The sequence below is a fragment of the Myxocyprinus asiaticus genome, chromosome 28, assembly GCF_019703515.2.
Source record: "Myxocyprinus asiaticus isolate MX2 ecotype Aquarium Trade chromosome 28, UBuf_Myxa_2, whole genome shotgun sequence".
NCBI lineage: Eukaryota > Metazoa > Chordata > Actinopteri > Cypriniformes > Catostomidae > Myxocyprinus > Myxocyprinus asiaticus.
In genome coordinates, this window is record NC_059371.1 from 24,501,053 (window position 1) to 24,524,885 (window position 23,833).

General features: G+C 43.3%; 2 protein-coding genes across 4 annotated transcripts in view; both read left to right on the forward strand.

The window, feature by feature from the left end:
• Positions 1 to 10,976, forward strand: part of LOC127419520 (hepatocyte nuclear factor 4-alpha-like) — a 28,173-nt gene extending 17,197 nt beyond the window's left edge. For 2 of the 3 annotated variants that reach the window (XM_051660981.1, XM_051660980.1), the window contains exons 2-10: positions 113 to 287; positions 450 to 544; positions 1,003 to 1,109; positions 2,605 to 2,760; positions 3,916 to 4,003; positions 4,959 to 5,111; positions 6,844 to 7,080; positions 7,719 to 7,841; positions 8,230 to 10,974. In XM_051660981.1, coding sequence (XP_051516941.1) covers positions 113 to 287; positions 450 to 544; positions 1,003 to 1,109; positions 2,605 to 2,760; positions 3,916 to 4,003; positions 4,959 to 5,111; positions 6,844 to 7,080; positions 7,719 to 7,841; positions 8,230 to 8,372 — 1,277 coding nt within the window. In that variant the 3' untranslated portion in view covers positions 8,373 to 10,974. Of the gene's footprint in view, positions 1 to 112; positions 288 to 449; positions 545 to 1,002; positions 1,110 to 2,604; positions 2,761 to 3,915; positions 4,004 to 4,958; positions 5,112 to 6,843; positions 7,081 to 7,718; positions 7,842 to 8,229 lie in introns of all 3 variants that reach the window. The other variant, XM_051660979.1, reaches the window with a different exon arrangement.
• LOC127419518 (formin-like protein 3) overlaps positions 1 to 23,833 on the forward strand; it is a 489,255-nt gene that overhangs the window by 389,051 nt on the left and 76,371 nt on the right. The gene's annotated exons all lie outside the window — the stretch shown is intronic.

Genomic DNA, 23,833 nt, shown 5'->3' on the forward strand with positions numbered 1-23,833 from the left:
ACAATAACTTGATAAAAACCTGTAAACAGAGGGAACCATCCACCACATTTATCTCTCTTGTGAGTGTTCAACCCCATTTAGCTCTCTAAATTCAAGATCCTTGTGATTTCAGACTCCTCACCTGCTGAGAGTGCCAACATGAATGCTGCCAACCACTTAGGGGCAGGAACCACATGTGCCATCTGTGGAGACCGGGCCACAGGCAAGCACTATGGAGCCTCCAGCTGTGACGGCTGCAAAGGCTTCTTCAGACGCAGCGTACGCAAAAACCACATGTACTCCTGCAGGTCAGAAACTACACAAAACAACCTCAAATAACACCATAGCATAGCTAAATCTTAAAAACATAATAGACTAAAGTCTCATTGGCGTAGAATAACAAGTTCATTAACCATCTGATGTGCAAAATGTCTCAACAAACATTTGGTTTCTTTCTGCTTCCGCTGCAGGTTCAACAGACAGTGCATAGTGGACAAAGACAAGAGAAATCAGTGTCGATACTGTAGACTAAAGAAGTGCTTTCGAGCAGGGATGAAGAAAGAAGGTACTTGCTCCAGCTGTTAAATCACATTCACATAATGCTTTTAAAGAAATAAAGACAGAGATTATCCCCTCCATCTTGTTTGGAAGGTTAGGGGATGAGGAAAGAGATTGGTGGCGCAAATAGAAGATGTTGCAACAGAGGGGAGAGAGGGAGAGAGAGACATGTTGTTAATGATCACTCCACAATGCAGCGAGGTCTATGTCTGGTTTATGCTGAACAAACAGTTTAGAGCCATCATAACTGCACACTGATAAAAAGCGCAACCTTGAGGCCTCCCCCCTCTCACAAAGTCCCTCATCTTCGCTATCTCAATTGGTTGTCGGAATAGGGTGGCATTCATTGCTACTGATAGCAAAAGATTGAGTTTCATTGGTCTTTTCCAGAGTTGTTTTTATGTGCAACTTGCAGAAATAAACATTTCATTTGTATTTTTAATGATTTTAACTTTCTGTCCTCAGCTGTGCAGAATGAAAGAGACAGGATTAGCACTAGAAGATCCAGCTATGAAGACAGCAGCTTGCCCTCCATTAATGCACTCATTCAAGCTGATGTCCTTTCTAGACAGGTATGTCTCTAATGAAGTATAAGCACACTGTAAAGGTGAAGTGTGTAATTTCTGTGCCTCAAGTGACACCCAACGGATATTGTAATATAAAAGAATTATTGTTTTCATACATATGTCCTGAACACCCACCCCATCAGCCATTTGTTGGACGATAGATGGTCCCGCCCCAAAGTCATGCCATTGGTTGAGCCAATATTGCTGTATTGGGCTCGAAATGTAGTCATAATCACTTTTGTATTATGTTTCTACTTAGCAAAAAGTCCTTTCAGCACATTTCCATCACTGTGATTTACAGCTTATTGATTTAGGAGTAATATCTTTTTGAAAGTAGTTTTGGTTTGGAATCAGGAGTCTGACTGGTTCAATATGCAGTCCAAATATTTAGGCCTTAATATTCAATACAGTCCTGTATTTAATAGCCCCTTTGGTAAGAAGATCATACACTATATGGCCAAAAGTTTGTGGACACCCCCTTCTCATTATCATTAATTTGGTTACTCCATTAAATCCCGTAAAGAAAAATCTTAATCTTTCTTTATGTAATGGCTTGGGCTTTGTGCGCTTCCAAATTTGTGGCAACTGTTTGGGGATAGCCCTTTTCTGTTCCAGCATGACAATGCCCCTGTGAACAAAGTGAGGTCCATAAAGAAATGGTTTACTGTGTCTGGCGTGGAAGAAATTGACTGGCCTGCACAAAGCCCAGACCTGAACCCCACTGATCACTTTGGGGTGAACTGGAACAGCAACTGTAAGTCAGGCCCCATCGACCAACATCAGTTCCTGACCTCACTGATAGCCTTGTGTCTGAATGAGAGCAAATCGCTGCAGCCATGTTACTACATACAGTATAGTGGAAAGCCTTCCCAAAAGAGTGGAAGCTGTTATTACAGCAAAGGGGGAAATTGATGCCTAATGTTTTGAAATAGAATGTTCATCAAGCACATATGGTGTCCACAAACTTTTGGCTATATAGTGTATCTGTTGCACAAAAACTTGATAAAAACCAGTAAACAAATGAATAATTTGCCACATTTAGCTCTCTTTTGAGCAGTACTGCCGCTCCCTATACGCATATTACGCAGTCTGCGTAGGGCACCAACTCTGGGGCACCACCTTATCCTAGGGGGGCACCGGAAACTCCACCGGCTGCCCTTCCTCGCACATTATACAAGGACCCAATAGCAGTCGCGGGACACAGACGATCGCCTCACAGCTTGTACCATGTCAGATTATCACCTCGCAATCCAAACCAAACCAAAGCAAAGTAATATTTTGAACCATTTGCACCATAGAGCCACAGAGTTTACACTTTTCAGAGGACCAACAAATCGATTTCTTATAATTATTTTTGCATATTAAGCTGTGATAGGAGAAAGTATTTTAACATCGAAAAATTTCACACTTCATCTTTTAACTGATTATTCAAATACTGTCAAAAGATGTATGATATCCATATATGGGACAAATAACATATTTTCACTATGCTATTGTGTAGATCTCATCACCAGGACCTATCATGAATGGTGACATCAGAACGAAAAAGGTAGCCACTATAACCGATGTCTGTGAGTCTATGAAACAACAGCTGTTGGTGCTGGTGGAATGGGCCAAATACATCCCTGCTTTCTGCGACCTCCCCCTGGATGATCAGGTAGGATGAGAACAGCCTCTTAAAAGGATAGTTCTGCCAAAAATGCAAATTATTTTCAAAAATGATTTACCCTTGTGCTGTTCCAATCCCTTATACCTTTCTTCTGTGGAACACAAACGGAGATGTTAGTCAGAATGTTGGCCTCGTTCACCATAATCTTTCATTGTCTAGAAAACATATGCAATAAAACTAAATGGTAACTGAGGCTAACCTTCTGCCTAACATCTCCTTTTGTGTTCCATGGAGGTTTGGAACAATATGAATGAGGTGAATGATGACCTAATTTTTATTTTGGGTGAACTAATCCTTTAATTAAAAAATATAGATGTCATGGAAATAGTTCAGTAAATAGATTCAAATTTGGGGTTAATTTGGAAAAAAGGTTCAGAGATCCTTAGTTTGGGTGGTTAATGTATTTTGATGGCTCAGGTTAGAATATGATGAGCTGGTTTGAAAGTCACATCTCTTCTTGAGACATTCAGAATGATTAACATCCTGACCACTGAGGCATGCTAACTGATAGAGTGTTTAGCTGTGTGTGAGAGCTCTTCGAACTACATCTTCTCACACACACACACACACACACACACACACACACACACACACACACACACACACACACACACACACACACACACACACGTTGGTGCAGCTATCATTATGAGGACCCATAATGCATAGTCCATAGACATAATGATTTTTATACTGTACAAACTATAGATTCTATCCCCTAACCCTACCCTACCTAAACCTAACCCTCACAAAAAAACTTTCTGCATTTTTACATTTTCAATAAAACATCGTTTAATATGTTTTTTAAGCGATTTGAATTGTGGGGACACTAGAAATATCCTCATAAACCACATTTATAGCATAATACCCTTGTAATGACCAGTTTGTAACCTAAAAAAGTCCTTGTAAACCACTTAAACCTGCCCACACACCCCCCCCCCCCCCCCACACACACACACACACGAACAACATATGCATACATGAATACCTGCCTAATTTTGCCTCCATGTAAGGTCTTTTTATAATGGTGCAATTTGGAATTTGGAAGTGAAAATCAGCAATTATGGTTTCTACAGAACATTTCATTCAGACAGGTCATAAAAAAGACTTTCTAACCAAACAAATGCATGTTCTTTGTCTCAGGTGGCTTTACTGCGTGCTCATGCCGGAGAGCATCTCTTGCTAGGAGCTGCTAAACGTTCCATGCTGTATAAAGACATTTTACTATTAGGTAAGCAACAAGGACAGAAACATTGAGAATACAGATGTGACAGTCTTGTGAACATCAGAATAGAGATGTTCAGTTTGTAGTTCTAAAAACCCATAAGATAGGTTTCCTCAGGAATTTCCTGAATTTTGAAATCCTTGTGTGCTTTAAAAACATAAACTCGCTAACAAGTTGCTGTGAGTTTACGTGCTTGATGAATTGGACACCATTGTGGTCATTAAGTAGCTACTTTACTTAAGGGTTTCAAAGCACAAAACCACTTCAAAATTCAGGTTCGAGGCATTTTGTCATTTATGTTGTAGAACAAAACGTGCAAGTCTCTTCAAGTAATATCAAAGTCTTTCTAGCAAGTCAGTCCACTGTCGGCCATCTTTGGAACGCTTCCGGGAGCATATTTCCAGTCATGACAGTGCAGCTCCTATCTACCTGAATGGGGAAACACCAAAATCTCAAAATCTGCTTGCCAAGCTTATGTTTAAATGTCATATTTCAAATCAGCAGTAAAATCAGACAACACTAGTATCATAAATTGTGCTTCTTCACCTCAGATTACGCTAAAAAGTGCAATTGGTTGATTGGCAGGCAATGTCTGTATCTAAAAGGTGATTGGCTCTTTTACTTGTAAGGTGGGACCTCTTTTCTACATCCGTTGACCATTGGGCGCTAGAGCTCCTGGGCATTCTAATTTCTCACATTCATTTTAATAGAAGTGGCCCATTTCTCATAAATAAATAGTCTCTGGTAATATCAAACACAAACTTTACTTATAAAATCAAAAACTGCTATTCTACAGTAAAAACCTATTGGAAATTTGATTCAATAGCGAATGGCAAAATAGTCTTCTGGGTTGGCCAACAATTGGACATCATTACTGAACAGCTCTATTGCTATTTCTCATGTCAGGACTAACTCTATATTACTATTGTTTTACCTGTAAATTTCTTCATGTTTCTCACAGGTAATGATCATATTATTCTTCGAAACTGCCCCGAGTTGGAGGTTAGCCGTGTGGCTGTAAGGATCCTGGACGAGTTAGTTCTTCCCTTCCAGGATCTTCAGATCGATGACAATGAATATGCCTGCTTGAAGGCCATTGTATTCTTCGATCCAGGTAGATAAATCTTCCTAAAACTGAAACAAAAAAGAATGTCAAATTGAACTTTTGAGGATTCAGACAGATCTAATATATTGATACTTCCTCTACTCTTTCTCTAGATACTTTCTCTATGAAATATGCTAATTGTAAAGTGACCTTAAGCTTGGGAAAGGTACTATATAAAGTGATGTGGAAAAGTGTTTGCTCCATCCTGATTTCTTCTATTTTTGTGTATTTTTCATACGAAATTGTTTTAGATCTTTAAACGACATATACATAAAAACAAAGGCAACCTGAGTAAACACAAAATACAGCTTTCAAATATATATATTTTTTATTGAAGCAAAAAGTTACTCAACACTTATATCACCCATGTGAAAAACTAACTGCCCCCTTAAACTTTATAGCTGGTTGTGCCACCTTTAGCATCAACAACTGCAACCAAACGGTTCCGATAACTGGAGTTCAGTCTTTCACAACGCTGTGGTGGAATTTTGGCCCACTATTCTTTGCAGAAATGCTTTAGTGCAGCCACATTGGAGGGTTTTCAAGCATGAACTGCCCGTTTAAGGTCCTGCCACAGCTTTTCAATCGGGTTTAAGTCAAGACTTTGACTAGGCCACTCCAAAACAATAATTTTGCTTCTTTTGAGCCATTCAGAGGTGGACTTACTCTTGCTGCATAATCCAGTTGCACTTGAGCTTCAACTCACGGAGTGATGACCGGACGTTCTCTTTTAGGATTTTCTAATAGAGAGCAGAATTCATGTTTACCTCAATTACTGCAAGTCACCCTGGCCCTCAAGCAGCAAAGCATCCCCACACCATAACACTACCACCACCGTGCTTGACCGTAGGTATGATGTTCTTTTTGTGGAATTCTGTGTTTGATTTACGCCAGAGGTAATGGAACCCCTGTCTTCCAACAGTTCCACTTTTGAATCATCGGTCCACAGAACATTCTCCCAAAAGGTTTGAGGATCAAGCCTTAATGTTCTTCTGGGTTAGCAGTGGTTCTTGCTTTGCCACTCTTCCATGGATGGCATTTTTGGCCAGTGTCTTTCTGATAGTGGAGTCATGAACAGTGACCTTTATTGATGCGAGAGAGGCCCTTGGATGTTGTCCTTGGCTTTTTTGTGACTTCCTAGATGAATCATCACTGTGCTCATGGAAAAATTTTGGAAGGAAGGCCACTTCTGGGAAGGTTCACTACTGTGCCATGTTGTCTCCATTTGGAGATAATGGCTCTCACTTTGGAGTCCCAGAGCCTTTGAAATAGCTTTGTAGCCTTTCCCAGACTAATATATTTCAATCACCTATTTCCTCATCATTTCTGGAATTTCTTTCAACCTTGGCATAGTGTGCTACTGGGTGAGACCTTTTAGCCAACTTCATGCTGCTGAAAAATTCTATTTAGGTGTTGATTTGATTGAACAGGGCTGGCAGTAATCAGGCCTGGGTGTGTCTAGTTCAGCTGAACACCATTATGAATGCAGTTTCATAGATTTGGGGATTTAGTAACCAAAGGGGGCAAATACTTTTTCACACAGGCCCAGTTGGTATTGGATAACTTTACTGCTTCAATAAATAGCATTATCATTTACTCAGACTGCCTTTGTTTTATGTTATATTTTTTAAGATTTTTGAAACAATTTAGTATGAGATATACACAAAAACAGAAATCAGGCAAATACTTTTTCACAGCACTGTAACCCTAACCCTAACTTACAATTCTTCTACTCATTTAGATGCCAAAGGTTTAAGTGATCCAGGCAAGATCAAGCGTATGCGATACCAAGTTCAAGTTAGTCTGGAAGACTACATTACCGATCGCCAGTACGATTCGCGGGGACGGTTCGGCGAGCTGCTTCTTCTGTTGCCAACACTACAGAGTATCACCTGGCAAATGATCGAGCAAATCCAGTTTGTTAAACTGTTTGGAATGGCAAAGATAGACAACCTGCTGCAAGAGATGCTTTTGGGAGGTAATTACAATAATGACCAGTTCATTAAAATTTCTGTTTAATGAAAGGAACTTTGAATGGAACCATTGTTTTAAAAGGATTGCTCACCCAAAATTGAAAATTCTGTCATTTGAATTACCCTCATGTTATTCCAAATCTGTATGGTTATCTTTCTTATGTAGAACACAAAAGGATATATTAGGCAGAATGTTAGGGACTTACAGCCTCAGTCACTGTTCAAATAAAAAGGACAAAAATAAAAAGGACAGCGCACTTCCACTTCCAGTGCACTTCCGCAGTCAATTTGGGATGGACTTCACAGACATTTAATCATTAATCTTAGAGTTCATAAAAAATCCTTTCGTTTTAAACACTGGCCGCCAAAATCTCCTCAGTTTACTTACATAAAACAAGACTTTGTACTACACATATTTAACTAATATTTGCATTATATGCATGCTGTTTAGCCAGAGGGGAACTTTCTCCTAATTTTGTGTTCATAGCCACAGTGGCCTTTGGCTTGCTTACTGGTGGCCTAAAGACAATAATTTTTAAGGCATGCTTTTTCAGTCTCGTTATTCACATGTACCGAACAATAAGGACTTTGAGAGTAGAGAATTTCATTAATCTGAATCATAATGAGCTTCTCCTCCTGTCAGGTTCAGCAAATGAAGCCCCTCATGCCCACCACTCTCTACACCCACATCTGGTCCAGGAGCATCTTAGTAACAATGTCATTGTTACCACCAACATGGCCACTCCAATTCACAATGGCCAGATGTGTAAGTACCTGTTTAATCTTAAACTGTTTTAATCTCAAAGGAAGACCTAACCTGGAATAATACAGGTCATGATGGTTTTCCCTCAGTTTACATTCACTCTTGTGGATGTGAGAGGTAGGTAGCTAGTGGCAAACAGGCTTGTTGGAGTAATCCCTGCCAGAATTGTAGAAACTAATCAGGCTTACTTTGTCAAAGAAGGCTACTGTAAATCTTTCCTACCCTAATGCCTTCAGAAATGTCATAAGCGTGTTTATTTTGTATCAACCAATGGTTTCTTTCTTCCAAATGTTATCATGCAATGCAAATTATGTCTAATTAAGGTTCCATAAGCATCCACCTCTGTGGTGTCCTCTGATCTAACGTATCCTCTCGCTCTCTTTCAAAACAGCCACTCCAGAAACTCCAATCCCATCTCCCCCCACGGCCTCAGGTTCTGATCACTACAAAATGGCTCCAGGAGTTATAGCCACAGTGCCCAAGCAGCACAGCTCCATCCCTCAACCAACCATCACTAAACAAGAGGCGATCTGACTGCTCTAGGAGAAATACAGCTCATGGATTTTAAGAATTGTGTTTTTTTTGTACAATAGTACTTTTAATAGGCAATAGGTTGTCTCATAGACATTGGAGACAGTAAAATGATATTTATAGCTGTTAAAGATTTTAGGAAAGACACTGTTAAGAGTTAAAAAGGTCTATTTTTAAGTACTTTTTGGGACTCTTTTTTTCTTAAATGAGAGTGATGACACTTACCCAAATCCAGGTCTAGCAAAGTTAAAAACTAATTGTCAGTAGACCAAAATTGAGTTTTAAGTTAAAAACTTAAGGTGTGCATAAAAACATGGTATAATTAAGCTTTTTTGTAATGTACTGTGTATGTCCATTCCATCTCATTTGTTGGCTGTATGTATTTTTAAAACTAGTGGTGCATATTTATACTACCCAAGGAGTCATAATAGTTTTCAAATAGTCAAACATGCCCATAGAAAGGCTATGCAAGTATTTTTTTTTCTTTCAGGAGTTTGAGTTCCATATATGTTACAGCAGGCCTCTTATCTGAATGTGATCAGATGTTTGTTCTATTGTACAGTTTTTTAATAGCTTGCTACAAAAGACTGACTCTTATAGTACTTTTGCAGTAACTCAATAGGATGCATAAAATTTTGTGCCTTGGAAATATTGCTATTTACCAAAATGCTGGTAATTATTTTATGTATGTTAACAGTATGTGCATTTCATATGTTTCTATAGGTGCCATACTTAAATTGTACATATAATGATTTCTTTTTTTTTTCTTTTTCATAAAAGTGTTTAGTCTGTTTTATGTTATTCAGTAAATGAGAGCTAAAAAAACAAACAAAAAAAAAAAAAAAACATAGGTAAAAATGAAAAAAGAAATTTGGTCTCCTCTTCAACCCCTTAACTGTGACTATTGAGTGATACATATGTCTGCATTCAGTGTATTTTAGGAGAGAATGTCACACTTTATTCATAACTAGTTTTAAATGTTGGTCTTACCTATTTACAATTACCACCTTCAGGCAGAAGGATAATTTTAAACTTATAATGTGAACTGATTTTAAATACCAATGTTATATTTTTACATAAAAGTGTGCTGTTGTTTATTTTCTTCCATATCTTTAAAGTTACATTTTTGAACATTCATAAATAAAATAATTTAAATAGGTATAGCATAAATGTTAAAATAAGATCCACTATGATTTCCGTGGGTGGTCTGAACAAATAGCTAATGATGAAACGGAGTAATAATTTCTTAATAATTGCATGCCTTGCCAATTGGGACACATTGGCCTACTTTTATATAGTTCAAATGTGGACATTATCAAATGTCCTTCATTATGGCAAAACAAAAAATTGTCCAGAGGAACTTTTAAGGCTCAATGATGAAACGGAGTAATAATTTCTTAATAATTGCATGCCTTGCCAATTGGGACACATTGGCCTACTATTATATAGTTCAAATTTGGACATTATCATATGTCCTTCATTATGGCAAAACAAAAATTTGTCCAGAGGAACTTTTAAGGCTTATAATTGCCTCAGTAAACCAGCTTCAAAACAAGATGATAAAAGTGAGTGTACGTGGCAAAGCAGGTCAAGGATTTTTAGGGCTGGGGACGTGTGCGCTACTCTACACTGATAACAGACAATAAAACAATTCATGATCCGGGCTCCTTCACCGATAGTTTCTCTTAAGAAATATTTGTCAGGAGATGATGTAACCAGATGCGTCAATCAATTTTAGTCGCATCTATAATTCCATAAACCAGAATTAAGGTATAATTCCAATGTAAAAGCTGTGTTGTGTTTCGTAGCTTTTCCGTACACTTAATTTGTATTGGGGCCGTTAACACCGAAATAAGCACCACGAACAAAGGTGTCTCGAGATGCGTTTTAATATTTCAAGTCCTTTTAAATTTTTTTAACAAGGTGTGAAAACACACAGGAATGGTCTGGCTGCAGACATGCAGATGCACTCTCAGACACATGCGCTGTCAGACTCACACATGCGCTCTTTGCTGTAATGTCACATGCACTCGCTATGTCAAAACCAGAAATAAGTGGACAGAAATCTAATGAATGACGTTACCTTTACAAAGGCCTTGTCCCAATATCCCCACTTGTGGTTTTGGTCTTGCCTACTTACCCACTTGTCTTTCCGGTGTTTGGCCACTAGTGTGCAAGTAGATGTGAAGACTGCGAGTGTGCGGATGACTTTTGATTGCACGTTAGGATGCTCGAGTCGTAGACTTAACGATGTTGGTGCTGGTTGCGACAGCTCTTTGAGTTTCTTCACTCAGCTGAAGGCTGATTGTTTTTGGTAGTGGTGACTCTTATAGCCTACTTAAAATAATAAATAACTGAACATTTTACCCATCTTTTCATTTATTATTACACTGGTACATACATACTGGTTGTTGGAAGTGTATTGTACTGTAGAAAATATGTATGCACATTTTTTATAATGTTTTTATTGTGTGAAAATAATTGTAAAAGTTAATTATTTTTACTCATTTTGATTTTCAATACTTTGCACATTAAAAACTGTTTAACTGTAAAATTCCGTTGTCCATAACTGCTGTAAAATATGAAATATAAGCAATTTCTTTCTACTTTGTTCTCAATACAATGCATAAAACTTAAATTAAAAAATAAATAATAACTTTATTCTATAAACCTGTGTGATCTTTTAATAGCTACTAATACAAACCATTTAAATGTTATGCTTTGGCTTGTCATTTAAATTATACGACCAAAGACATCTTTGCACAACTTATCAGTATGTGGTTTCATACAACAAATAAAAAGCATTATGTGAAGGACTCCACAAACAGAAGGGAAAGAGGACACAGGGAAGCTGGTTTTTCCAGACTCAGGTAAGGCTTTTAATCAGCCACTTCAATGCTTTACAGCTTCACAAACTCAACAGTTTCAGAGGCACATAGGCACTCAAACTCATTAGCTTCACGAACATAAACACATCAGCTTCCACAAGCACTGTAGGCTCCCTTGTGCCAGACTCTCTCTGCCTCTCTGCTGGTGGTGTGGCCATTTATATGCCGCTCTCCCCATGCTCACTGGAATTAGAGACAGGTGTTAGACATAATCTAGCTCAGGTGTCAGCGCCCTTACCACTTTCCCTCTCTCCGGACGGACGCTCGACCACGCCCCCGCTGCCACATATCCCCACTGCCCGACTCAGGCCGGGGAGCCATCCGGCCTGTCTACCACTACCCCCCCCCCCCATTTCTGGAAAGGAAATCAGCCATCTGTGCCCCCGGTCTGTGGACCACCTTGTATTTAAAGGGCTGGAGAGCCAGATCCCACTGGGTGATCCACGCGTTGGTATCCTTCATGTGGTGGAGCCATTGGAGTGGGGCGTGATCTGAGCAGAGGGTGAAGGCCCGCCCCAGCAGGTAGTAACAGAGAGTGAGGACCGCCCACTTGATGGCCAGACACTCCTTTTCCACGGTGCTGTACTTTGTTTCCCTCAAGGAGAGCTTGCGGCTGATGTACAGCACCGGGCACTCCTCCCCCTCCACCACCTGCGAGAGTACGGCCCCCATCCCTCTGTCTGAAGCATTCGTCTGCAATACGAAAGGGATAGAGAAATTAGATGCATGTAAAAGCAGCCCCCTGCAAAGTGTGGCTTTAACCTGCGTAAACGCCTGTTGGCACTGCTCCGTCCACTGGACTGGGTCTGGAGCTCCCTTTTTAGTGAGATCAGTCAGCGGGCTGGTGACGTCCAAATAATTAGGCACAAACCTCCTATAATGGCCAGCCAGCCCCAGGAATTGTCTCACCCCCTTTTTGGTCTTGGGTCTCGGGTAGGTCATAATCGCCGCAGTCTTGTCAATTTGGGGATGCACCTGGTCGTGGCCCAAGTGGAACCCCAGATACCGTACCTCCACCCGCCCAACCGCGCACTTCTTGGGGTTTGCTGTGAGCCCCGCCCATCGCAGCGACCTCAGAACTGCCCTCAGATGCTGCATATGCTGCTGCCAATCATTACTATAAATTATGATGTCATCTAAATAGACAGCAGCGTAAGCCGAATGCGGTCTGAGGATTCGGTCCATGAGACACTGCACCGTGGCCGGAGCCCCAAACAAACCGAATGGAAGCGTCACAGATTGGTGTAATCCAAACGGTGTGGAGAAGGCTGTTTTTTCACGGGAAACTGGTGTCAAGGGGATCTGCCAATAATCCTTTGTCAAATCCTATGTCGAATAAAATCGAGTAGTGCCCAACCGATCAAGCAACTCATCAATGCGAGGCATTGGGTATGCGTCAAATTTAGACACTGCGTTGACTTTTCTATAATCCACACAGAACCATACAGACCCATCGCTCTTAGGAACTAGAACAACCGGGCTGGACCAATTGCTGTGGGATTCCTCTATTACCCCCATATTGAGCATTGCATCCAATTCTTCCCGAACTATTTTCTTTTTGTGCTCGGGCAAATGGTAGGGATGGCTACGTACCACCACCCCTGGCTCGGTCTCGATGTGGTGCTGGATGAGGTTCGTACGACCCGGTAGATGGGAAAACACGTCTGCAAATTCCTGTTGCAACTTGGCAACCTCTTCGACCTGATACGGTGAGAGGTGGTCTCCGCAAATGACCGGGGTGATATGATTAGGTTTTGTATTCACCTCCGGCCCGAGCTCCACCCTCTCCGGAACTACCGTAGCCAACTTCAAAGGGACCGCCTCCTTCCACAATTTCAGAAGGTTGACGTGATATATTTGACGTGCGTCCCCTCTATCGGTTCGCTTTACCTCATAATCGAGATCCCCCACTTGTCGTGTGACCTCAAAGGGTCCTTGACACTTGGCAAGTAATTTGGAGCTCGATGTGGGGAGTAATACAAGTACCTTATCTCTCGGTGCAAATTCCCGCAGCCGAGTTCCCCTGTTATACAGTCGGCTCTGTCGTTCCTGAGCTTGGAGCAAATTCTCCTGTGTTAGTTGCCCCAAGGTGTGGTCAAGAATGTATTGAATTTAATTTTTACCGGCTGAAGGTCCCTCCTCCCAAGCTTCACGTATAACATAAAGCACGCCGCGGGGCGCCGCCCATACAGCAGCTCGAATGGGGAAAACCCAGTGGAGGCTTGTGGGACCTCTCGTACTGTGAATAACGGGATTGAGCCATTTGTCCCAATTTCTAGCATCCTTGTGCAGGAACTTACGAATCATGTTCTTAAGGGTTTTATTAAATCGCTCCACCAGGCCATCTGTTTGTGGATGGTAAATGCTGGTGTGAATTGACTTAATGCCAAATAATTCATAAAGCTCGTGTAGTGTCCGTGACATAAAGGTTGTGCCCTGATCGGTGAGGATTTCTTTCGGAATCCCCACCCAGGAGATTATTTTGAAGAGTGCCTCCGCAACACTATGTGCCAAGATGCTGCGTAGAGGCACTGCTTCCAGATATCGCGTTGCATAGTCCACTAGGACTAACACAAAGCGATGTCCGCATGCTAACCGCTCTAATGGCCCAACGAGGTCCATGACAATTCTCTAAAAGGGGACTTCGATCAGTGGAAGGGGCGCAATGGTGCTTTTGGGGTGGCTGATGGATTCACCAGCTGACATTCGCGGCATGCCGCACACCACCTGCGAACATCGCCGCCAATGCCCGGCCAATAAAAATGGGCTATTAGTCGGTTCAGTGTTTTTCTTTCCCCTAAGTGACCCGCCATCGTATTATAATGAGTCGCCTGGAACACCATTTCCCGGCAGCTCCGCGGTATTAAGAGCTGGGTTGTATCTTCCTTTGTTTGAGTGTCCTACGTCACTCTATACAACTGCTCGTTTATAACTGCAAAATAGGGATATGAAAGTGCGACACCCGGCCAGAGCTGTTGACCATCGATCACTCTCGCTTGGTTGAAGGCATGCTTGAGGGTTTCATCTCGCAACTGCTCCAAAGGGAAATCCCCTTCGGGAAATCCCCTGAGGATGGGAGGGGCTGCAGCCTCTCACCCCCTCACGTCATCCTGACGTGGAGCTGATGAAGATGGCCCCAGCTCCGCCTCCCCTGCCAGAGTATCACACACTTCACATCTCGTCGCTTTTGTGCAGGACCCATCCGTGCACATTCCCTTTAATACATTTCTAAATTCAGGCCAATTAGTCCCTAGAATCAGCGGATGGGTGAGGTGGGAACTAACCGTGGCCTCCACTCTATGTTTTGTTCCCCAGAATTTAATCACAAGGGTCACCACAGGGTAGTTGTGAATATCCCAATGCACACACTTCACCCTCACCATTTTAGCTGTGCCCAAAGCCTCGTGTTGAACCAAGCGTTGGTGGATAGTGGTTTGATTACAAACCGTGTCCACCAATGCTTGGTGAGTACCCCCCCTTGACACTTGACACGCTCCGGCCCGGTCTGGGGCAGCCTGTGGAGTGTTGGGGACCCAGACCACCGTCCCCAGCTCCATCACAGGGCATTGATCCCGGAAGTGTCCCGGATCCCAGCAACTCCAGCAGGCTGGCCCAGGTGCCACGCCCACAACTGTGTCGATGGACACTTCCACCTGAGGGGGAGAGCAGTGGGGCACTATAGATACTGGGGGCAGTGCAAACCCCCACGCACGGGGAACTGGCCTCGGTGGCGGGGCTCCTCGCCTCCACGGGGAAGGAACGGGCTCTGGAGAGAGAGCAGAGTCAGAGGGATGAGGGGAGGGGGAAGAGAACGGGAACACACAGGGGGAGGGGAGAGAGAGTAGGAGGGCTCTTCCGCCCTCGGGTATGCCGCCATATGGTCCTCTGCCAGTCGGACTGCTTCCTCCAGCAACACCGGGCGGTGGCACTGGACCCACTCCGCCATTCCTTTTGGCAGCCAATGGATTAGCTGCTCCAGCACCACGTGGTCGATCACACCCACGACGTCGTGAGCCCCTGCCAGCAGCCATTTCTGGCATGCATCTCGGAGACGTTGGGAGAAAGCAAATGGGCGGCCGGTCCTCTCCAGTTTCATAGATCGAAAGATCTGGCGGTACAGCTCTGGACTGCAGCCAACACGCTGCAGGATGGACTTCTTCAGGTCTTCATAAGCCAGGTGGTTAGCCGCCGGCAGTTGTTGAGCAGCAAGCTGGGCTTCCCCGGACAGCAACGAGAGGAGCCTGGCCACCCACTGGTCATGCAGCCAGCCCCAGATCTCAGCGGGGCGCTCGAAAAGATCGAGGAACGCTTCTGGGTCATCTTCCGCCCCCATCTTCAAGAGCGTGGGTGGGGGCAGGGGGATGTGGTTGTCCGGGGTCACGGCCGGGGCTCTCTCCTGGCTGAGGCAGCTCCGGATCACATGCCGGTCCACTGCTTGAGCTCATAGGACCTCAAAGAACCGGCAATCTTGGTCTTGGCAAAGCTCAAGCAGGGATTGTTGGTGGGAATGGTGTAGACCGGCGAGGGACTGGAGGATCTCTGCCAACTGCGAGGACTCCATGAGGCGTACTTCCCCCAACTTCAATCCTGGGTTTCGGCACCAGTGTGAAGGACTCCACAAACAGAAGGGAAGGAGGACACAGGGAAGCGGGTTTTTCCTGACTCAGTTAAGGCTTTTAATCGGCCACTTCAATGCTTTACAGCTTCACAAACTCAACAGTTTCAGAGAAACTTAGGCACTCACACTCATTAGCTTCATGAACATAAACATATTAGCTTCACGAACATTCACGAGCACTGTAGGTTCCCTTGTGCCAGACTCTCTCTGCCTCTCTGCTGGTGGCGTGGCCATTTATATGCCACTCTCCCCATGCTCACTGGAATTAGAGACAGGTGTTAGACATAATCTAGTTTAGGTGTAAGCGCCCTTACCACTTTCCCTCTCTCCGGGTGGACGCTCGACCACACCCCCGCTGCCACACATTACAACATGTATTTTAAATACATAAAGATGAGAAAGAAACCATGGCAGTAGTTAATAATTTTTTTATATTATAACAACATTTACTAGACCGTATATTGTATGACATACTTGCTGATAAATTACGAAAAAACGTCCAGGAGTATTAGGCAAGAACAAACAAAATAATGTGATTATTGGGTGAGAAGGATAACAAAGAGGTATATAAATATACTATATTTAGGGGCAGTGGTGGCTTGGCGGTTAAGGCTCTGGGTTATTGACTAGATGGTCAGGGATTCAAGCCCCAACACCACCATGATGCCACCATTGGGACCTTGAGCAAGTCCCTTGACGCCATCTGCTCTAGGGGCACCGTAACATGGCTGACCCTGTGCTCTGACCCCAGCTTAGCTGGGATATGCGAAAACAAAATGGACTCAAAATGGCACAGAGTATGGATGCTGCATTGCAAGCTCCGACACAACATTGTTGTTTTTTGTTTGTTTTGTTTACAATTTTTTGTCTTGGATGTTGTCTGCCTTTTTGTCTACGACAGACAAACAATTTTGGACATTGGTTCTGCAATTAAACACCGTAAACCGGACTTCAAATTCCTCAATGCCGACCCGCTGTTTACAAACACGCCAGCAGAGCCCTTTGTCTGGGCAGCCCGGCCACGGAAACACAGAAGGAAAAGGGGAAACAGAGCCGGCGTTCTCATCAGAATAAGACATCGCGCAAATCGACCCCCACTGCCCAGTATTCTACTGGCAAATGTCCAGTCTCTGGACAACAAGCTCTGAGAGCTGAGAGCACGGATCTCTTTCCAACGAGAGACGAGGGACTGCTGCATTATCTGCCTAACAGTAACTTGGATGTCTGCAGAGATTCCAGACTCAGCCATCGAACCCGCGGGGTTCTCCGAGAGGACAGAGCGAAGGACCTCTCAGGTAAAAGCAGAGGTCGTGGTGTATGTTTTATGATCAACAAATCCTGGTGTGATCAGAGGAACGTACATTCTATCAAGTCTTTCTGCTCTCCTGATCTGGAATTTCTCATGAGTCTGTGTCCACCATTCTGGTTACCGAGGGAATTCACAGCGGTCATTATCACAGCTGTGTACATCCCACCACAAGCCAACACAGACCGGGCACTCAAGGAACTGTATGGGATTATAAGCAAGCAGGAAACCACGCACCCTGAGGCCACGTTCATTGTGACCGGGGACTTTAACAAAGCCAATCTCAAATCAATCACACCAAAATACCACCAACACATCAGTTTTAACACACGAGGGGACCGGGTTTTAGACCATTGCTACTCTCCCTTCCGGGATGGCTACAAATCCCTCCCCCACACACCATTTGGCAAATCGGACCACTCTTCCGTTCTGCTTCTGCCCGCTTACAGGCAGAAACTGAAACAGGAAGCACCCACCCTCAGAATGATCCAGTGCTGGTCAGACCAATCAGACTCTACACTACAAGACTGTTTTGATCACGCGGACTGGGAGAAGTTCCGGTCCGCCTCTGATGACGACATCGAGCTTTACGCTGATAGCGTCACGTGTTTCATCAGAAAGTACGTAGAGGATGTTGTTCCATCCAAAACAATATGGATCTACCCGAACCAGAAACCTTGGATTAATAGCGATGTTCGCGCGACACTTAACCTCCGTTCGCGCGGACCTCCGATTTTAATTCTGGGAACGCGGAGGAGCATAAACAAGCCAGTTATGCCCTCTGAAAAACTATCAGAGCAGCAAAATGCCAGTACAGGAACAAGATTGAAGGACAGTTTAACACCACCAACTCTAGAAGCATGTGGCAGGGAATTAATATCATCACAGACTTTAAAGGGAATAAAAACTCCACCGTGAACACCACTGCCTCTCTCCCGGATGAGCTAAATAATTTTTATGCACGTTTCGAGGGAAATAACACAGCCCTCACGGAGAGAGGTCTCGCGGCCGAAGCTACAGAGGTTAGTTCACTTTCCGTATCTGAAGCGGATGTAACCCGATCCTTCCGACGGGTGAATATCCGCAAAGCCGCGGGTCCAGATGGCATTCCGGGCCACATCATCAGAGCGTGCACGAACCAACTGGCTGGTGTTTTTACGGACATTTTCAACCTTTCCCTCTCTTTGTCTGTAGTCCCCACATGCTTTAAAACATACACCATTGTGCCTGTACCAAAGCAATCCAAAATCACTTGCTTAAAGGACTGGCGTCCTGTTGCTCTGACCCCCATCATCAGCAAATGCTTTGAGAGACTAATCAGAGATTACATCTGCTCTGTGCTGCCTCCATCACTGGACCCATTGCAGACTGCTTACTGCAACAACCGCTCCACTGATGATGCCATTGCATCTACAATACACACTGCTCTCTCCCACCTGGAAAAAAGGAACACTTATGTGAGAATGCTGTTTGTAGACTACAGCACAGCATTCAACACCATAGTGCCCTCCAAGCTTGATGAGAAACTCCGGGCTCTGGGCTTAAACAGCTCACTGTGCAGCTGGATCCTGGACTTCCTGTCAAGCAGATGCCAGGTGGTTAGAATGGGCAGTAACATCTCCTCATCACTGACCCTCAACACTGGAGCCCCACAGGGCTGTGTTCTCAGCCCACTCCTGTACTCCCTGTAGACACATGACTGTGTGGCAACACACAGCTCCAATGCCATCATTAAGTTTGCTGATGATACGACGGTGGTAGGTCTGATCACTGACAATGATGGAACAGCCTACAGAGAGGAGGTGCACAATCTGACACGCTGGTGTCAGGAGAACAACCTCTCCCTCAACATCAGTAAGACAAAGGAGCTTGTGGTGGACTTCAGGAGAAGAGAAAGAGAACATAGCCCCATCATCATCAATGGAGCACCAGTGGAGAGAGTCAGCAGCTTCAAGTTCCTGGGTGTCCACATCACTGAGGAATTCACATGGTCTGTCCACACTGAGGCTGTTGTGAAGAAGGCTCATCAGCGCCTCTTCTTCCTGAGACAGCTGAGGAAGTTTGGAATGAACCGCCACATCCTCACACGGTTCTACACCAGCACTGTAGAGAGCATCCTGACTGGCTGCATCTCCACCTGGTACGGCAATAGCACCATCCATAAATGCAAAGCCCTGCAAAGGGTGGTGCGAACTGCCAGACACATCATCGGAGGTGAGCTTCCCTCCCTCCAGGACATATATACCAGGCGGTGTGTGAAAAAAGCTCGGAGTATCATCAGAGACTCCAGCCACCTGAGCCATGGGCTGCTCTCACTGCTACCACCAGGCAGGCGGTATCGCAGCATCAGGACCCGCACCAGCCGACTTCATGACAGTTTCTTCCCCCAAGCAATTAGACTTTTTAACTCTTGATCTCTCACAATCAATATACATCAGCACTGCACTTTATTAATCTTATTATCTCACACTGGACTGTCATAATTATATCTCTCTTAACAACACACTGGCAACTGACTATCAACCGACAGCCTGAATGTCAATACAGTACAATACAACCTACTGTACATTTTATATATACTATATATACTATTTTTTTATTGTATAATGTGTATTCTATATTGTGTGTATTGTATAATGTACATTGTATGTTATAATTTGTATACTGTGTTGTGTGTAATTATGTGTATATTAGATTTTAAATTGTGTTTATTGTAAATTGGTATATGTCTCATCACTGTCACGACTGCTATGTTGCTCGGAACTGCACCCAAGAATTTCACACACTATTGCACTTGTGTATATGGTTGTGTGACAATAAAAGTGATTTGATTTTTTGATTTGATTTGAGTTGATACACATAAATAATATTTTGTAATTATGATGCTGCTATTAAGTCATCCCAAACATGTTACATACTGTTGAATATATTCATTTATACTAAAATAAATATATGCTTCACTTACATTTCACTATCTGATTATAATAAATGACTTATGTTGAAAAGCTTTCCTTGACGTCATTGTAAGGCTGGCACTAGAATGTCTACGACCAGAAGGCGCCATTTCTGATAAAAGTCAAAGAACTCTGTGAGAATCAACGTCATAGAACTCTCTCACAAAAGCTGAAATCTACACCTGAATATCACCACAGTGTGATAAATTGCAAATCACCTTGCTGCCCCCCCTTCTCTCTCCCCCTTCTCCCCTTCATCAGCTCTGGACCAACACAAAAGACACAAGATTTATATGTACAAATATAACAAATACCATGAAAACAAAGAATGCAACTGTATGTGTTTGATATCATTTAAGAGGTCTCTGTGCGACTGGTATAGTGGTCTCTTTCCCATGTTGATAAAACTAATGGTAACAAAGTTATAAAGTCTTTGCCAAATATTGCATAATTCTGGAGGTCTATCTCCCTCCTTGACCTACAATTGAAATGATCGCCTATATGTTAACAAGGTTAAACCCCAGGAAGTCAAGAACCCATTCACCCCCACATTCTCATTGTTCAAAGGATAATACCATTTGGTACACAATGTTTATTCTGTCTAGATATTTAAGGAAAGTTGGCATGAAGCTCTGGGGATCTGTAAGCAGATCTCCCATGCTGTGCCACTGCATGTAGTTTTGTCAGGTATGTTTCTTTGACTTGTCTTTTATTTTTAGTAATGCTTGTTTATTCTGATCATGTGAAATTGGCTTTGATTTGAATTTCTGCAACAATGTTTTATATCCTACCTGACAAATAAATTGTTATTATTTGATTTATTCTGAATTCCTCTGAAATCATTACTGGAGCTTTAATATAGAAGGAAGCCATTTAAAGACTCTCAGTTTGAATTTAAACCACTCAGGACAACCAGGTAGGACAACCACCTAGGACAGCCGAGTAGGATTTGAATTTCATTAGACCAGGGTAGACCATACTGGAGCTTTAATATAGGAGAAACCACTCAGGACAACCGGGTAGGAGAAAGCCATTTAAAGACTCTCAGTCACTGCTCACCACCCGTCTTAGCAAGTTGTATGTACGTGACTAAGCGGCAATATCGTCTGGTTATGAGACAAGCCAAACCAGACGATATTAGTTAACCCTACAACCGCTGACTAAGAACGGAACTGGCTATCCATTTTCGGGAGGTTTACGTAATTTAATAATGGCCGGTGTAAGTCTCCAAAGATCAAAAGGACAATGAATAGAAGAGGATTTAGAGTAATCAATAACCTAAAAATGTTAAATTAAAAGAATGATCAGAAATTAATTAGAGCTTAAATATAAATTAGAGGTCAACTTAAAATTGGAGTCAGATTAATATAAAATTGGAGTCAGATAAAGTGAATAACGGAATCAAATGTGTGAATGAACAATAATTGCTTTACTTCAGCGCTCAGAAAAGACAGAACAACGCAGAGACCTTCAAGGGCAATTTTTTGAAGTTCCACTCCGGAACGGATAGAAAATTATCCTTCTTTTTTTACATCATCATGGCCAAAATCGTCTTGGTTATGTATGTAACCTCAGTTCCCTGAGACGAAAGGAACGAGACGTTGCGTTTATAAACACATATGGGAATGCCTTCTTCACAACCTAGTTGAAGAATCATCGCTCGTACCTCAAGAACTCTGAGTCTTGTAGTGCGGTTAGCGTTCGCAATGTCTTGTTCCCTTCCTTTTAGGAAACCGAGTTTACGTATGTAACCGAGACGTTCCCTTATGACTCAGTACACTTGACATTGCGTTTATTAATGCATACGGGGAACAGAATCCCATCACGCCGCAATACATGACATAACCTCCCAGAAAGGAAGCATGACACCGCAGTCTCGTGGGATGGCGACCGACAAGAGTATGCTGCAGTGAGTGACCCTCATGTTGGGCCAGGAGGGGAGCTCTCAGGACGAATATATGACATAGACATATAGTATGAATTAACTCCTTCACAAACCTAGTCAGGGAGGGAGTTTATTTATAATGTAAGTGCTTGTGACTTACGCCTAATGCAGGCGGTTGTGTAAAAGATGGGGAGCCTGTTCTTGTGAAGAGAGAGAGACGATACGTCTAGGTTGTAAAACCTTGCGAATGTGTTTTGAGAGAACCATTCTGCTGCAAACATATGTCCTGTAAGGACACACCATTCGTCCATGCCCATTGTTCCTCATTTGAATTAATGGAGGGAAGAAGGCCTGGAGGTGAACCACCTGCACTCTGAAGGGTGTGGTTAGGACCTTAGGCACATAGCCTATTATGGGTTTGACAGTGGCTCTTGAAAAACCAGGGCCAAACTCCAGACATGACTTGTCGATTGATTATGCAAGTCACCGACCCGTTTTACTGAGGCCAGAGCCAGCAGTTGTGCAGTCTTAACGAGAGCATGCGCAAATCAACAGAGTCCAAAGGTTTGAAGGGGGGCCCTGACCGAGCTTTTAGGAGTAAAGTTAAATCCCAAGTCGGGACTGTAGCCGGCAGAGGTGGGTTTAATCATCTTGCTCCTTTAAGGAACTTTATGATTAAATCATGCTTGCCTATAGAGGCGCCAGCTTCATGTACGTGATAAGCAGATATAGTTGCCACATACACTTTGAGCGTTGATGGGGTGAGTCCTGCATCTAATTGCTCTTGAAGAAATATGAGAATTTCATGTATGGGGCAGTTTACTGGGTCTTTGCCATGTGAGAGACACCAATCAGTGAACACCTTCCATTTGAGCACATAGAGGCGTTTCGTGGATGGCGCTCTGGCCTGTAAAATGGTGTTCATGACAGAACATGTCAGTTCTGGCGCATCAAGGGTGCTCTGTTCAGGGGCCACACATGCAGGTTTCACTTGTGCTGCCACCATAAACTCCAATGCTTTCTGAAACAGCTTCAGTGGAAGTGTTCTCCCCAGTTTGAACTGAGACAGACACTGTAGAATGGCATAAATATGCTCGCTTGTGAGGTGAGCGCTCCCGCTCGTGGAGTTGAGGCAGACTCCCAAAAAGGAGATTTTTTTGGCTGGGGGAGAGCGTGCTCTTCGCCCAGTTCACACTGAGGACCAAGCTGTTTAGATGCTGAAGAAGTAAGTCTCTGTGCTGGCATAACAAAGCCCCTGATTGTGCCAGTAACAGCCAATCGTCGAGGTAGTTCAAGATGCGCACACCGCTCAGTCTCAGAGGGATGAGAACCGCATCAATGCACTTTTTGAATGTCCAAGGAGCCAGAGACAGTCCGAAGGGCAGGACTTTGAATTGATACGCTGTTCCCTCGAACGCAAATCTCAAAAATATCCTGTGATGTCGTACAATTTGGATATGAAAGTACACATCCTTCAGATCTGTCGACGCAAACCAATCGTGTGGGCATACATACGATAAGATCCGTTTCTGAGTAATCAGTTTGAATAGGCGCTTTGTGAGTGCGCGATTTAAATGTCTCAGATCCAGGATTAGCCGAAGTCCGCCGTCTTTCTTTGGAACAAGAAAATAATGGCTGTAAAACCCTTTTTGTGCTTGACAATTTGGCACAATCTCTATCAAGTTTTTCTCGATGAGATTGTGTATTTCGGCTCGTAACACTGGCACGTCTTCGGGTGAAACTGTGGAAGACAGAACGCCATTGAAACGGGGTGGCCGGTGTACAAATTGGATAGAATAACCATGTTTGATCA